This window comes from Thalassophryne amazonica, chromosome 5, assembly GCF_902500255.1.
Source record: "Thalassophryne amazonica chromosome 5, fThaAma1.1, whole genome shotgun sequence".
Classification (NCBI taxonomy): Eukaryota; Metazoa; Chordata; class Actinopteri; order Batrachoidiformes; family Batrachoididae; genus Thalassophryne; species Thalassophryne amazonica.
Genome location: NC_047107.1, coordinates 122561774 through 122575982, shown reverse-complemented (window position 1 = coordinate 122575982; position 14209 = coordinate 122561774). Strand labels below are relative to the sequence as shown.

The following is a 14209-nucleotide window of genomic DNA, read 5'->3' as shown; positions in this document are numbered from 1 at the left end:
ATACTTTGATTTTAGGCAGAGCAAAGAAACGTCCTTCAGCAAAGGATTGTGGGGAAAATTCCGCAGTGCCGAGGTGAGAATAAACCCTGTGGAGATAAAAGTGTAAAAAACACATTTCTGAGAGGAGTCTATCTTTACGTTTACTGCAGGATGATGTGGATGGTGTTGGATGTTCACCGGCATCACTGCAGAACTGTTTGTTGGATCTTTATTTTTTGGGGGGGGGTCTCCTTCCCCTTCAAAAGAACTAAAGCTGCTGCTGCTGCTGCTGCTGCTGAAATAATTGAGGTTATCTGTGAACCTCATCATAAATTCTGGATCAGCACGCTAACAGTACCACTCATGATGACATACCGCCCCCTAGTGGTCAGGATTTTCCTTCTGTTGCTTTTTGGAAACTTTCTATCACACATAAAAGATGTCGCAGCAGCTTCAGTTTGGTTGTTGTTTGTATGGAGCAGGCAGAGAGAGTGCTCTGAGGCACCACACTGCATTTTATACATTAACTTGGCAGCCGGAAATGATTTCCTCTGTAGTTTAATTAGACTCATCATGAGCATGAACGTTGTGGTCATTTTGAGCTTTTATTGATGTCTTTGAACTGTTCTTTTGTCAGGGTGGAATGATTATATAGCAAATATATTCAATAACATTAAGAAAAGAAGAAAGAACTTTGTGCACAATCTTGAATTTATTTTGGATCTTCTGTCATCCACACAGGGTCAGAATTATACAGGCTCAAATATATACATACATTCACTTAAGGTTCTACAGTCTCTTTTAACAAGACAAGATCAAGGCCTATTAACCTCATTAGGGATCATGGTTGACTACAACTGGTAGTTTCTCTTTTACAGCATAAAAAGGATGTTTGACAGCACTCACTGGACTGACCAATACTCAGAACAATGAGAAAGTCCAAAGAACTCAATGAAGAGCTTCGAAGGAGAATTATAGATTTACACAAATAGACCAGGAGCCCACAGGGGTCAGCCTAGCTGGAAAGGTAACAAAATTTGTTGTGTCCACCAAGGATCCATGCACTTGGACAAACAAAGAAATGGAAGTCTGCCGGTCCCTGCTGGTGGGTGTGGTCCTCAGGGGCAGGATAATACATGGAAAATTTGAGCTAGCTTAGCTCTGGGAAGTAACAAATAAAAGCAAGTCAAAAGTACGATAAAGTGTATTAGAAATGACCAATGACAGACATTTTTGGTGGTGGGGTACCCCTGCCAGACCTAAAAAAAAACAAAAAAAAAACCAATAAAAATCATGCTAGATCAACTCGTGGGGTAACAACTTGAAACCAACCTCAAATTTATCAGCATGAACCACTTTCTCAGAAATGAGCAGTGACAGACATTTTCAGTGGTGGGGGGTCCAAGCCAGACACCCCCAAAGTACCACGCCTTGCAGCTGAGCTAGCTCAGCTTATGGGGTAACAACTTGAAACTAACTTTAAATTTATCAGTATCAGGGCCGTATAGGAATATGAAAGGGGGGGTTCAAATCCTTGAGTTGGGGGTCCAGTGGGCAGCAGGGCCCCCAGTGGGGTCGAGGGGCAACGCCCTCGTGGGGGGCTCAGGGGGGCAAAGCCCCCCGAAGCAGAAGCTTTTTGAGGATTTCGAGGGGTAAAAAGCTACATAAATTTCATTTGAAACCCAAAATGTATCATTTTAGGAAATACATTTTTATATACAAATAGTCCTTGCTTGGGATTGGATCAGTTGCCATAAGAACAACCCAGGAAGAACCAAGATAACATTAATGCAAACGAATGACGCAACCGACAGGCGTGAAAAAACTCACGCATGCACACGGAGGTTCAAGCTTGGCTGATGCAAGCGCACATGATTCAAATCCATATAGTTTTTGCAAAAAATAAAAAGGTCGGATAGTTTTCTAACAGACCTCGTATTTAGCGGTATTAATATTCGCGTTTACATTATGAATATGTACGTATATGTACGTTATGTATTAAAAAAACTATTTAATTTGGCGACCTTTTTTAACTCGCGAAATTTGCATAATAAATCCCATGTGAGTATTTGCACTTTTACAGTATATGCAACAGGAAGGAGAAGCTCCCTTTATTTCTCAGCTTATACATGTTTTTACAAACCAGACAAGTGTAATTGTGTGTCTACATGGGTATTTACAAGCCTACTAATCTGTGTGATATCAGAGGAGGATAGGGACCAGGGAGCAAAAATTCTCAACCCCCATGGGAAAAGTTTATCTAGCAGTTTCCCCTTTCATCACTTAAGGGATTACTCTGGCAGAGGAAATTAAAACTTGAGGGTGTGTGATAATAGCTGTGTAACAGTTAGTGCTTGTTGCTTATTATCAATGAAAAGAAAATACATAACGATATCCAGATCAGAAAAAAATCAGCAGAATTCTGGGGGGGGGGGGGGGGTGGTGTTTGGTTGAACCCCCTGAACCCCTCTATATACGGGCATGAGTATGGCCTACTTTATCAGAAATAAACAGTGACAGACATATTTAGTGGTGAGGGGTCCGAGCCAGACACCCTTAAAATACCATGCCAGTAACTTTCTTTTCATAAGATACCCGGTCAGTATGGATAAATCTAAACCTTTTTCTTTGCTCCACCCAACAATGGACATATCGACATATAACCCATCCAGTGAGTCTGGCATGACCAATGCCAGAGGATATTTTCAAGCCAGGGTCAATAGGTGTAGATAAATCATAAACATGTATACCACTGAATGTGTCTGGAATTTCCTGATTATCTCAAAGCCCTAATTTAAGATGCCAGGTCCAGCTGTTCTAAGAAAAAGTAATTGTCAATGGTGATAAGAGAGATCCTGTAGCCTTAGCGTGCACTGTAGCTCCTCAGGGCTAGCAAGATAGGTGCACATTGCTGGGTGCATGTGGTTATGTTGTTCCTTTCTGAATCTTTTTCAATTTCATTTCATCATCCAATGATTTGGCACATCAAAGTACATGTTAATCAGTCAGGTAAGTGAGATTCTTTACATTAGACTTTGCTATAATTATCTGATTTCACTTTATGCTAGCCCCTGCTACCTGGTTAAAGCTGGGATTACAGCTCCATGATCAGAGACTAATAAGGAATTAGTGTTAACTGAATTTAAATGAAAAGTCAAGCAAGGAAAGTTTGGAATTCCAGAAGACTGATTTTTCATCAATCTTTAACTGCATGGGTTGTGGTTGTTCTTTCCGGAACTCTGAAACTGCATTGTGACATTGGTCAACCACAATGACACAAAGAGCTTTGGCTGTGACTGAACTTTGAGCACTCACCGGACTTGAAATTAATTAACAGGTAACTGCCTAATGCCGGCCTTCACGGATCAGAAAGGACAATGACCAAATGAAATCCCTCAGTGAGAAGATTGATGAGTCTTACAATCCTTTTATGGTGGATGCTCTGACAAGCTTAGTTAATGTTACGACTGAGTATGCAGCCTCCAAGACCACTGAGGACTACCTGCTGACAACTGTAACGGGGATCGGATGCCAGGGAAAAATTCAAAGAAGAGTGGAAAAGTAACAGTGGACGTTTTCTCCAGCCAGTCAAAAGGACCAAGGTACAGAACTTCGCTGCTGAAAATGTCAAGAGGAAGAACAAAGTACCAGCTCTGCAGAAAGCCATTACCAATGTTGAGAGCCTGTGAGATGCTTTCATCCGTCTGACAGTGGCAGTCGCAGAGGAAACAGCCTTAGACCTTCGCAATGTCCTTTCCTTCCTGATCATCTCGTATCCCCTGTCAATTGCACAGTGTGATGGGTCACGTGTGAGGACAGACAAGGCAGCACTGCTCAACAAGCTGGAGTCCATGCAGATGGTTCTGTTTACAGGGAAGGATCTTCCACAGGAGTATACACAGATCTTTGGTGGTGGACTGCTTCGCCACATGACAGTGTCCCAGATGAATATTGGAGCATCATATGGAGCCATTGCTCGGTCAATGCTTTCTACTGTTTGTAAGGGGAGAGTGACAGAAGTACACGTATGCCTTGACAAATATGTCACAAATTCCATCAAGGACAGTGAAAGGAAGTTACGTGGAGCTATTGCCTCCCAGTACACGATCACAGGAAGAAGATCAGAAGATGCGGCAGAATTGTCAGAAACTCCTTGGGAATGGTAATTTCAAGAATGAACTGGGAAAGTTTCTGTTGCATGAATGGGGAAAAGGGCACTACTGCAGTGTCTTCGGAGGGAAAACAGTCACTGTGTCATATAGAGGAGATTGCTACCAGTACATTCCAGATTACCAACAAGTGATATCTGTCACCAAGCCAGCATACCTGCAAGGAGACCACGAGAAAGCAGACACTCTCATAGCCTTCCATGCCGCCAACATCACAGTAGGACACATAATTGTCAGAGCCTCAGACACAGACGTGCTGGTGATCCTAATAGGTGCTATTGGAAGTCGACATCCAGAAGTGCGGTTGATGGTGAACATAATCCTACACTGCGGGAATGGGAATATGAGGCATTTCATCAATGTCTCAAACATTGCTGAAATCCTCGAGGAATGCAAGTCCGGTCTACCACGAGCACTCCCAGGGTTCCATGCATTTACAGGATGCGATTTCACATCAGCATTCTACAGGTAAATTCACTCACTCGGCATAAATATTGCAACTTCAGAAATATTTGGTTGGACCTTCGTTAAGAGAACCATACAGGAACATCATGCTACCTGATCAGGATCAATCATAATCCAAGTTAGAGTGATTATAGTAGTCCTCCCTGTGTCAAATAAATTGGCGAGTATGACTACTGATGAACGGCAAGACAGACTGCACCATATGGGCACCAAATCATCCCCAGTCACAGTGTATGATGACCACTCATACTTGGATTATGCACAATCAGGACTGTTCAAGACAATAAAGGGGCCACAGGATATTAAAGAATGTTGTTAATGGCAATTTTGTACAACTTTTAGCACGTTTGGCCACACATTCAGATTCCCAATGTGTCATGTTCTCATGCACTTTTCTGAACTTTTCCACCAGATTACCTTGAAAATAAATAACATATTCCTTTATTAGTAACAAATAATTATGGGTTTGGGATAAAGAAAATAACACTGTCCAGAAAAATCTCCACTCATTTTATAGTTGCAATATTTATGTTTCATGAGCGTATTTCACATGAGAAACATTCAAAATGCAGAAGAAAGAAAACAACCACATACATGATAATTTGAATGAAATTTGTCTTTCTTTCAGGAAAGGTAAAGTGAAACCCTTCGACATCATGAAGAAAGACACCACCAGAAAATTTCTTGAGATGTTTATCAGCATGGGAGATACAGTAGTTTTCAGAATAATAGTAGTGCTATGTGACTAAAAAGATTAATCCAAGTTTTGAGTATATTTCTTATTGTTATATGGGAAACAAGGTACCAGTAGATTCTCACAAATCCAACAAGACCAAGCATTCATGATATGCACACTCTTAAGGCTATGAAATTTGGCTATTAGTAAAAAAAAGTAGAAAAGGGGGTGTTGACAATAATAGTAGCATCTGCTGTTGACGCTACAAACTCAAAACTATTATGTTCAAACTGCTTTTTAGCAATCCTGTGAATCACTAAACTAGTATTTACTTGTATAACCACAGTTTTTCATGATTTCTTCACATCTTTGAAGCATTAATTTTGTTGGTTTGGAACCAAGATTTTGCTCGTTTACTAGTGTTCTTGGGGTCATTGTCTTGTTGAAACACCCATTTCAAGGGCATGTCCTCTTCAGCATAAGGCAACATGACCTCTTCAAGTATTTTGACATATCCAAACTGATCCATGATACCTGGTATGCGATATATAGACCCAACACCATAGTAGGAGAAACATGCCCATATCATGATGCTTGCACCACCATGCTTCACTGTCTTCACTGTGAACTGTGGCTTGAATTCATTGTTTGGGGGTCGTCTCACAAACTGTCTGTGGCCCTTGGACCCAAAAAGAACAGTTTTACTCTCATCAGTCCACAAAATATTCCTCCATTTCTCTTTAGGCCAGTTGATGTGTTCTTTGACAAATTGTAACCTCTTCTGCACATGTCTTTTATTTAACAGAGGGACTTTGCGGGGGATTCTTGCAAATAAATTAGGTTCACACAGGTGTCTTCTAACTGTCACAGCACTTACAGGTAACTCCAGACTGTCTTTGATCATCCTGGAGCTGATCAATGGGTGAGCCTTTGCCATTCTGGTTATTCTTCTATCCATTTTGATGGTTGTTTTCTGTTTTCTTCCACGCGTCTCTGGTTTTTTTGTCCATTTTAAATTATTGGAGATCATTGTAGATGAACAGCCTATAATTTTTTGCACCTGCGTATGTTTTCCTCTCTCAAATCAACTTTTTAATCAAACTAAGCTGTTCTTCTGAACAATGTCTTGAACTTCCCATTTTCCTCAGGCTTTCAAAGAGAAAAGCATGTTCAACAGGTGCTGGCTTCATCCTTAAATAGGGGACACCTGATTCACACCTGTTTGTTCCACAAAATTGACGACCTCACTAACTGAATGCCACACTACTATTATTGTGAACACCCCCTTTTCTACTTTTTTTTTTTTACTAATAGCCCAATTTCATAGCCTTAAGAGTGTGCATATCATGAATGCTTGGTCTTGTTGGATTTGTGAGAATCTACTGAATCTACTGGTACCTTGTTTCCCATGTAACAATAAGAAATATACTCAAAACCTGGATTAATCTTTTTAGTCACATAGCACTACTATTATTCTGAACACTACTGTATTACTGGGGATGCTGACACTGACATTGCTTCAGAATTTGTCTGTTGGATGTATGCCCAACACAAGACACGAGATGTTAATGAAGCCCGTTACAACAAGGTGCTTGAAATGACTGGAAAGGTTCACCAGGTGAATTGACAATAGGCTGAAAAGTAAACTAATGTGCTTTACTTTGATCATTTCAACAGTACCCAAGGAGGAACCTTTTAACCAACCCTCTCTTTCCTTTTCAGGAGAATCCACTTGCCAACATCAGAAGGGTGGACTGTGCACTATTGCCACCGACTCGGCAAACCCCTGAAATGAAGATTCGCCGGTCGCAGTATGTTGCACCTATATGGAGCCAGGCTACTGAAGCTTCCCCTGGCAGCAGTTTGAGGCCATCTAATTACTAGTGGAGCATCAAAGACAACATCCTACAACCTGCCTGGTTGGAGGGGCCTGCAGTTCCATCAAGCCTGTTCAAAACACCCGATGATGCTGATTCCATGGAAGAGAACAGTGACAGTGATGAGACCATCATCACTGGTAGTGATGACATGGACTTGGACCAAGAAAATCCAGATGAACTAATCGAGTCTGAGGATGAGCCGTGGAGTGAGGACTCTGATTCAGATCATGAAGATGAGGCAGAGTAACATGGCCTATTGACTCCAATGAAAATCATTCAGGGATATCTTGAAAAAGCATGGTTTATATTGTTTTGGCTAAATTTTCCTAACTCCAATAATGTGTTTATTTTGTGATTTCATTCACTTTACTAAGCTGGTTTGAAGTTTACGATGCTCATTTTAAGTTGTTACCCCATAAGCTGAGCGAACTCAGCTGCAAGGCGTGGTACTTTGGGGGTGTCTGGCTTGGACCCCCCACCACTGAAAATGTCTGTCACTGCTCATTTCTGAGAAAGTGGTTCATACTGATAAATTTGAGGTTGGTTTCAAGTTGTTACCCCACGAGCTGATGTAGCATGATTTTTGGTGCCCTTTTTTTTAGGTCTGGCAGGGGTACCCCACCACCAAAAACTTCTGTCATTGGTCATTTCTAATACACTTTATCGTACTTATTATATTTTGACTTGCTTTTATTTGTTACTTACAAGAGCTAAGCTAGCTCAAATTTTCCATGTATTATCCTGCCCCTGAGGACCACACCCACCAGCAGGGACCGGCAGACTTCCATTTCTTTGTTTGTCCAAGTGCATGGATCCTTGCTGGACTCAACAAATTTTGTTACCTTTCCAGCTAGGCTGACCCCTGTGGGCTCCCGGTCTAAAACTGTGAAAGTCTTTCACCAAAACATTAAATCTAGGCTTGCATTTCAGATGCACCTTCTGGCAAATTGTAGTTGACTTTCAGGTCTTCTTTTTAATTAAATCCTCCTCTGTCCCACTTCATCATGAAGCTGTATAACTCTGGTGATACTAAATGCAAAACTTGCATTATGCACAATTTCTCCAGTCACAGCCACAGAAGCCTAAAACTTCTTCTGGGTTGTCTGGGTGTCTTGGTGGCTTTCCTCAATCTTCTCCTACTTGCACAGTCACTCAGTTTTTGAGAACTGTCTACTCCACACAGATTTACCATGGAGTGCCGTACTGTTTCCTAACTGATGTAAATAAAGTCCAAGACATATTCAATGACTTGGAAATGTTCATGTATCCATCCCCTGACTTGTTTGAAGAAAACTGGCAATAAAACTGATTATTTACAGGTATTATACCAAAGGGGCTGATTACTTATGCAACCCATCATCTTGGCTTTTATATTTTTAATTAAGTTCTATCAAGTTGTAGAGATTTACTCTCAATTTGAGTCTAAGGATGATAATGTTAGAAATTGTTATATTGAGCAGCCTGATTTACTTTTTGTATTTGAAATGGCATAAATAAATTAAAATGTGGGAAATACCAAGGAGCTGAATACCTTTGTAAGTCACTTTCCATCTGAATCAGAAGCTCAAAGTGCTTTACAATGGTGCCTCACATTCACCCATTCACACACCGATGTCAGGGTGCTGCCATGTGAGGAGCTCACTACACACTGGGAGCAACTTGGGGATTAAGTCCTTCATGATTTTCCGGCCTGATGGGGGTTTGAACTGAGGATCCTCTGGTCTCAAGCCCAACGCTTAACCACTGTACCGTCATCTACATCACCAGAAGTACAAGTTGGTTGGATGTGTCACCACTTTTCCAAGGTCTGGAAGAAGACCCAAACTCACCCTCACAGGAGAGGAAATTAAGGAGGTTGTTCAGGAACAACCCAGGAACCACCAACACTCAGATCTCCCATGAAATGGAAAGTGCTGGAACACCAACGCCACTGTCCACACTGGAGCAGGTTTTACTTTGCCATGAACTGAGAGGGTACCAAGAAACAAGCCCCTTCTCCAAAATCGAGGGTTGTGTTGCTGCCAGTTGCACAAAGTAGACAGAATAATGAAGGAGGAGGACTACTTCCAAATTCTTCAATGTCACCTCAAATCAACCACTAGATGGTTGAAACTTGGCCACAATTGGGAAGTCCTGACAACAATTTGTAAGGAAATTTCTGAGTGGAATGGAGTTAAAATAAAGAAACTATAGGTAAAATTTAAAATGATTTGGCTACCTAATAACACCAAAACCTTTAAATTAAGTTTGTTCAACTTAACTAAATTTGTGGAGTATAAAGCAAATAAACCAATTCACTAAATGTGCTAAACTTCAGTTAGTCTGACTGTGTTTAATCAGCAATTGAGTTGGAATTTTAAAAAGAATCATGCAAATATTTTTTATTTTTTTTTTACTTGAGCAGTGCTTTCCTTTTTAAGAGTGTATGACGTGTTTTTCAACATTTTGATCAGTTTCTAAAATGAACAAGCTGCTCTTGATCGAACCTGCCCTGACAGCAGCTAAGTGTCATTTCATGCATATGTGCATCATAAATCAGACTCGTGAACGCAGCTGCAAACATGCTGTTAATCTCAATGCCACGTTCCTGGACGAGTAATTGGCCTTTGGCGGAGGTTTCGGCGCTCTGACTGCCGCTGTATTTTTTCTGTCAGTCAGGCAGCAGCAGCACTAAGACCTCCTGCTGTGTGGGCAGGCTGCAGTCCTGTGGGTGTCCTGTCCTTCACAGGGGCGTGGCTGCTGTCGTGCCAGCATCAGCACCACGGACAGCTCTCTGCAGCATCACCGTGTCCCTTCACTGACGTCATGTTAACTAAGTCCTGCTCCGTTCACTGCTCACGTGAAGCTTTAATATGCAGGAATCTTGACATATTCTGCAAAGTAGCTTAAGTTGAAGTACAAATAATGTTTCTGTTGTGACGCATTATGACACGAGGTGCCGTGAGACTGGGTTGTTGAAGAAGGCTACTTCAGTCTCATCCCGTATTCACATATTGCGGAGCTTTTGGAGGGTGCAGGCGGCTGGATGCACACTGCAGCACCAACACGCACATCCAGCGCACATCCATCCCAGTTGTCTTTCTGCTGGGACAGCAAAGAAAAGGCGCAGTAACAGCGGACAAAGGTCTCACATGGCTCGGACAGGATGACTCAGATTGTACTGAACACATTTTGAGTGTGTGCGCGCGTAATTTTTGCTTTTTATAAAGGAACACATGGGAATTGGTCTAGAAGATGCGTTTATGATCATTCTTGTACACTTCCAGCACTCATGCGCGTGCCTTGGTATACGTGCGCGTGTGAGTGTGATTTTGGTCCTTGAGTAATTCTGCGCTGCACAGTTGATGAAAGTCACGTGTGCAAGTGCAGCTTAGCCAGCTTGTATGTTTGTTTTTTTTTCTTGGTGAGGGGCGGTGCGTGCGCGCACTCGTGTCTCCCAGGGGGGCGGAGGCTTTCTGCAAAAACTTGCAGGTTTCCCCCCTCACTGCTCCGCTCCCTGCGTCAAATGATGCGCCGGCGCGCTCGCTATAAAAGCACCTGTCCCGTCCGCGACTCTGTCTCTCGCGCACTCCTCTGAACTCCACACGTACGCACGCACAGCCTCTCCCACGCACAGCAAGCGGAACCAACATGAGTTACTCCACCGACATTTACAGCAGCAGCTCCTATCGGAAGATCTTCGGAGATGCGCCGCGCTCCGGACGCGTGGTTCTGGGCAGCAGCACCCCGTCCCGCCTGCACGCGGCGGGATACCGCAGCAGCCACCGCACCTATGGCTCCCCGTCCGTCATCTCCTCCTCCACCTTCCGCAGGACGACCGGACCCGGCCGCGTCTTCTCCGTGCCGGACTCCTCCGTGGACCTGAGCCAGTCCACGGCGGTCACCAACGAGCTGAAGATCATCCGCACCAACGAGAAGGAGCAGCTGCAGGGTCTCAACGACCGCTTCGTGTCCTTCATCGAGAAGGTGCACAACCTGGAGCAGCAGAACAAGGTGCTGGAGGCGGAAGTGATGCTGCTGCGGCAGCGCCACAACGAACCGTCGCGCCTGCACGAGCTCTACGAGCAGGAGATCCGCGAGCTGCGGGCGCGCGTGGAGGAGCTGACGCACGAGAAGAGCCAGATGCACGTGGACTGCGTGCAGATGAGCGAGACGCTGGAGAGCGTGCGGGAGAAGTTGGAAGAGGAGACCCGGCTGCGCGAGGAGGCGGAGAACACCCTGAAGGCTTACCGCAAGGACGTGGACGACGCCACGCTCGCGCGCCTGGAGCTGGAGAAGAAGGTGGAGTCGCTGCTGGACGAGATCGCCTTCATGAGAAAAGTGCACGAGGAGGAGCTGCAGGAGCTGCAGGCGTCCCTGCAGGCCACGCAGGTAATGTGTTTTACATGCAAAATACACTTTTCAAACGAAAATGCACCACGCAGAACGCAGCAGCGTCAGTGGTCCAGTTTGTATTTTGTGTATAAAATCCAGTAATGCGGACAGTAATGTGTGACAGTCTGCGCCTTCTCCAAACCGGAGCTTTGCGCACCGGGTAATTGATGGCACTGCAGTTACTCCCACCCTCCCTCGCTCCCTCCCCCCTTCCCGTCACGCAACTATAAAAAATATGGTGTCTGCGGCGTCTGTCGCGCGCTCCTGCGAAGTTTTCAGGTGGATTTCATCCACAGCGACGCACGCTTATTGAGGCGCTGTCGCTTTACGCACGCGATAGAAAGACTGTTCGGAAAATATCAGCGTGTTTTTCTGCGCTAAACCACAGGTGTTTGTGTCGTTTCAAGGACGTTAATTTATCTCATTTGAGGTGAACGACTCTGACATAACGTGCACGCGCACGCGTGGGTTTGACGAATACTTTAATCACCATGCAGTTTGCTGAAATGCGCGCAGTCATCCAAAGGAGGGAAGATTCTTCATCACAAAATTCTTTCCGTGAATGTGATTCAGCTCCAGAGTCACAGCGCGCAGTGACAGAGTGAAGCCTCAGATCAGCATTTTAGAGGGTAAAAATAAGAGTGATGCACCTCTTTGCAAGAAATTGTCTCTTGCGCAAAAAATAAATTGTGCCGACATGTGCGCACCAAGTTAGGACTTCACATATTCAGGTTCCTCGTTTGTGGAGGTGACGATGGTCGAAGAGAGGAGAGGAGAGAAATGGTGCATAATCCAAGGGTGTGGTTGTCCCAGAGCGCAGAGTAAAAAAAAAACAAACATAAAAATTAAAATCTTTGTAAAATGCAGTCACATTAACAGCAGCAAAGGCTAAAAAAAGGATCTAAATGTTGAATTCAAAACATCATGAGGTGTTATGTGTCGGACGCAGTCGGAGCACCGACCCAGCATTTGACAGGACCCAGCATAAAGGAAACAGAGCACGGTTCAAAGGATAACAGAATTTAATGACATAACAGTGAGTGCTCAATTAATAACCAATAAGTGCGCGGTCTGGCGAGGTGGAAAAACGGCGCGCTCCCAGCAGCACAAACGGTCCGGAGCCAGAACAGTTCGGACCTAAGGACCCCGCCGACACCCCCCAGGTGGCCGCGACCAACCGAGTCTGTGAAAGAAGAAACCATAATGTGAGTCCACCACTCCACACACAGAGAGACCACTCAAAGGTGTACATAATCAGTAAACACCCCAGCCACACAACAGCACCCCACCCTCACGGGAAGCCTCCCCGCGACCACACAAACCTGGCCCAGGAAAAACACCCCCCTCCAGGGACCATGGCTGGAAACCGTATCTGCATTCATCTTCCAACTGAATCTTCATCTAACAGAACTGTTGACGTCTTCTCCTCTGACTGCATCTTTGCCTTTGTTTCTGTCATTCAATTTGCACAGGTGTGGCCAGGAGTTCTTGAACCTGTGCGGTCAGCCTTTGTCCGACCATGTTTAGAGTCTGTTTAGTCATAAAACAAAAAAGACAAACACAAACAACCAAACCACCTCCCCCCTCCCCAGAGGACCATCTCATCAAACCCCGGGAAGAGGAGAAAAGAAAAACACAACCCAAACTTAAGCTTGCAAACAAAAAAAAAACGCTAACACCCCCCGGACGACATGTAGGGACCAACACCCCCCAGAGGACATCCCGCCAGCTCCAGGAGTAATAACCACAGCCAAGGTCCCTCTGGGATCCAAAGTCACCCACGGCGCCTCCCAGCGCCTCCCAGAGGACCGTTCCATCAAACCCCAGGAGACGCCCCCCCTCATGACTAACAGACCCAGCCCCAGCCGTCTATGGCTAGATGGACCCACAGCCCTTCCCCCCCAGAGGTCACCACAGTCACACCCTGAGGGCGGAAACTGGGGGGAAAAACAAAAGAAAAAAAAAACATACAAACAAAACAACCCCAACGCCACCCCCTCAGCACAGTGGAAACTGGAAGTACGTCCAGTGTCACCAACCATGACTATACCCCAAAAGTCAACCGGGAGGAGTGGAACAGCGGTAATGGCATACGGCACAAAACGGCACCACCCCTCCAACTTTTAAACCAGCCACGGGTATATTCCACTGCCCCAAACCTCAGCTACGCCGATGGCATACGGCTCAAAGGCGCGCTGAAGCCGGAGGTGGAACAGGGAATCAACAAAAAAAAAACACCCCGAACCCCCCCCCCCCCCCCTCCCGGATGCAGAGGTCACCTGGGAAATGCCCAGCACAACCAAACTGCACCACCCCAGCAACGCCGACATCCTACGGCTCACACGGCTGGGGCCAGAGGAGAAGACGGAAGAAAAAAAAAAAAAAATACCCCAACCCCCCCCCCCTCCCAGGTGCAGAGGTTACCTGGGAAACGCCCAGCATAACCAAACTGCACCACTCCAGCAACGCCGACAACGTACGGCTCACACGGCTGGAGCCAGAGGAGAAGAGAGGGCACAACAAAAACAAAAAGAAAAAAAGAAAAACACAACCCAATTACCCCCCCATCACCCCCCAGAGGACCATCCCATCAAACCCTGGGAGGTGAAACCAAAAGAAATAAAAAAGAAAGACTAACAGACTAACATAAAGCCACCTGGGTCCTT

The 14209-nt window shown here is 44.8% G+C and overlaps 1 protein-coding gene across 1 annotated transcript in view; it reads left to right on the top strand.

Moving 5' to 3' along the window:
• Positions 1–10708: 10708 nt before the first annotated feature.
• Positions 10709–14209, top strand: part of zgc:65851 (uncharacterized protein LOC321113 homolog) — a 12905-nt gene continuing 9404 nt past the window's right edge. The window contains exon 1 of the mRNA XM_034171233.1: positions 10709–11540. Within this exon, the coding sequence (XP_034027124.1) occupies positions 10800–11540 (741 nt within the window). The 5' untranslated portion in view covers positions 10709–10799. The remainder of the gene's footprint in view (positions 11541–14209) is intronic.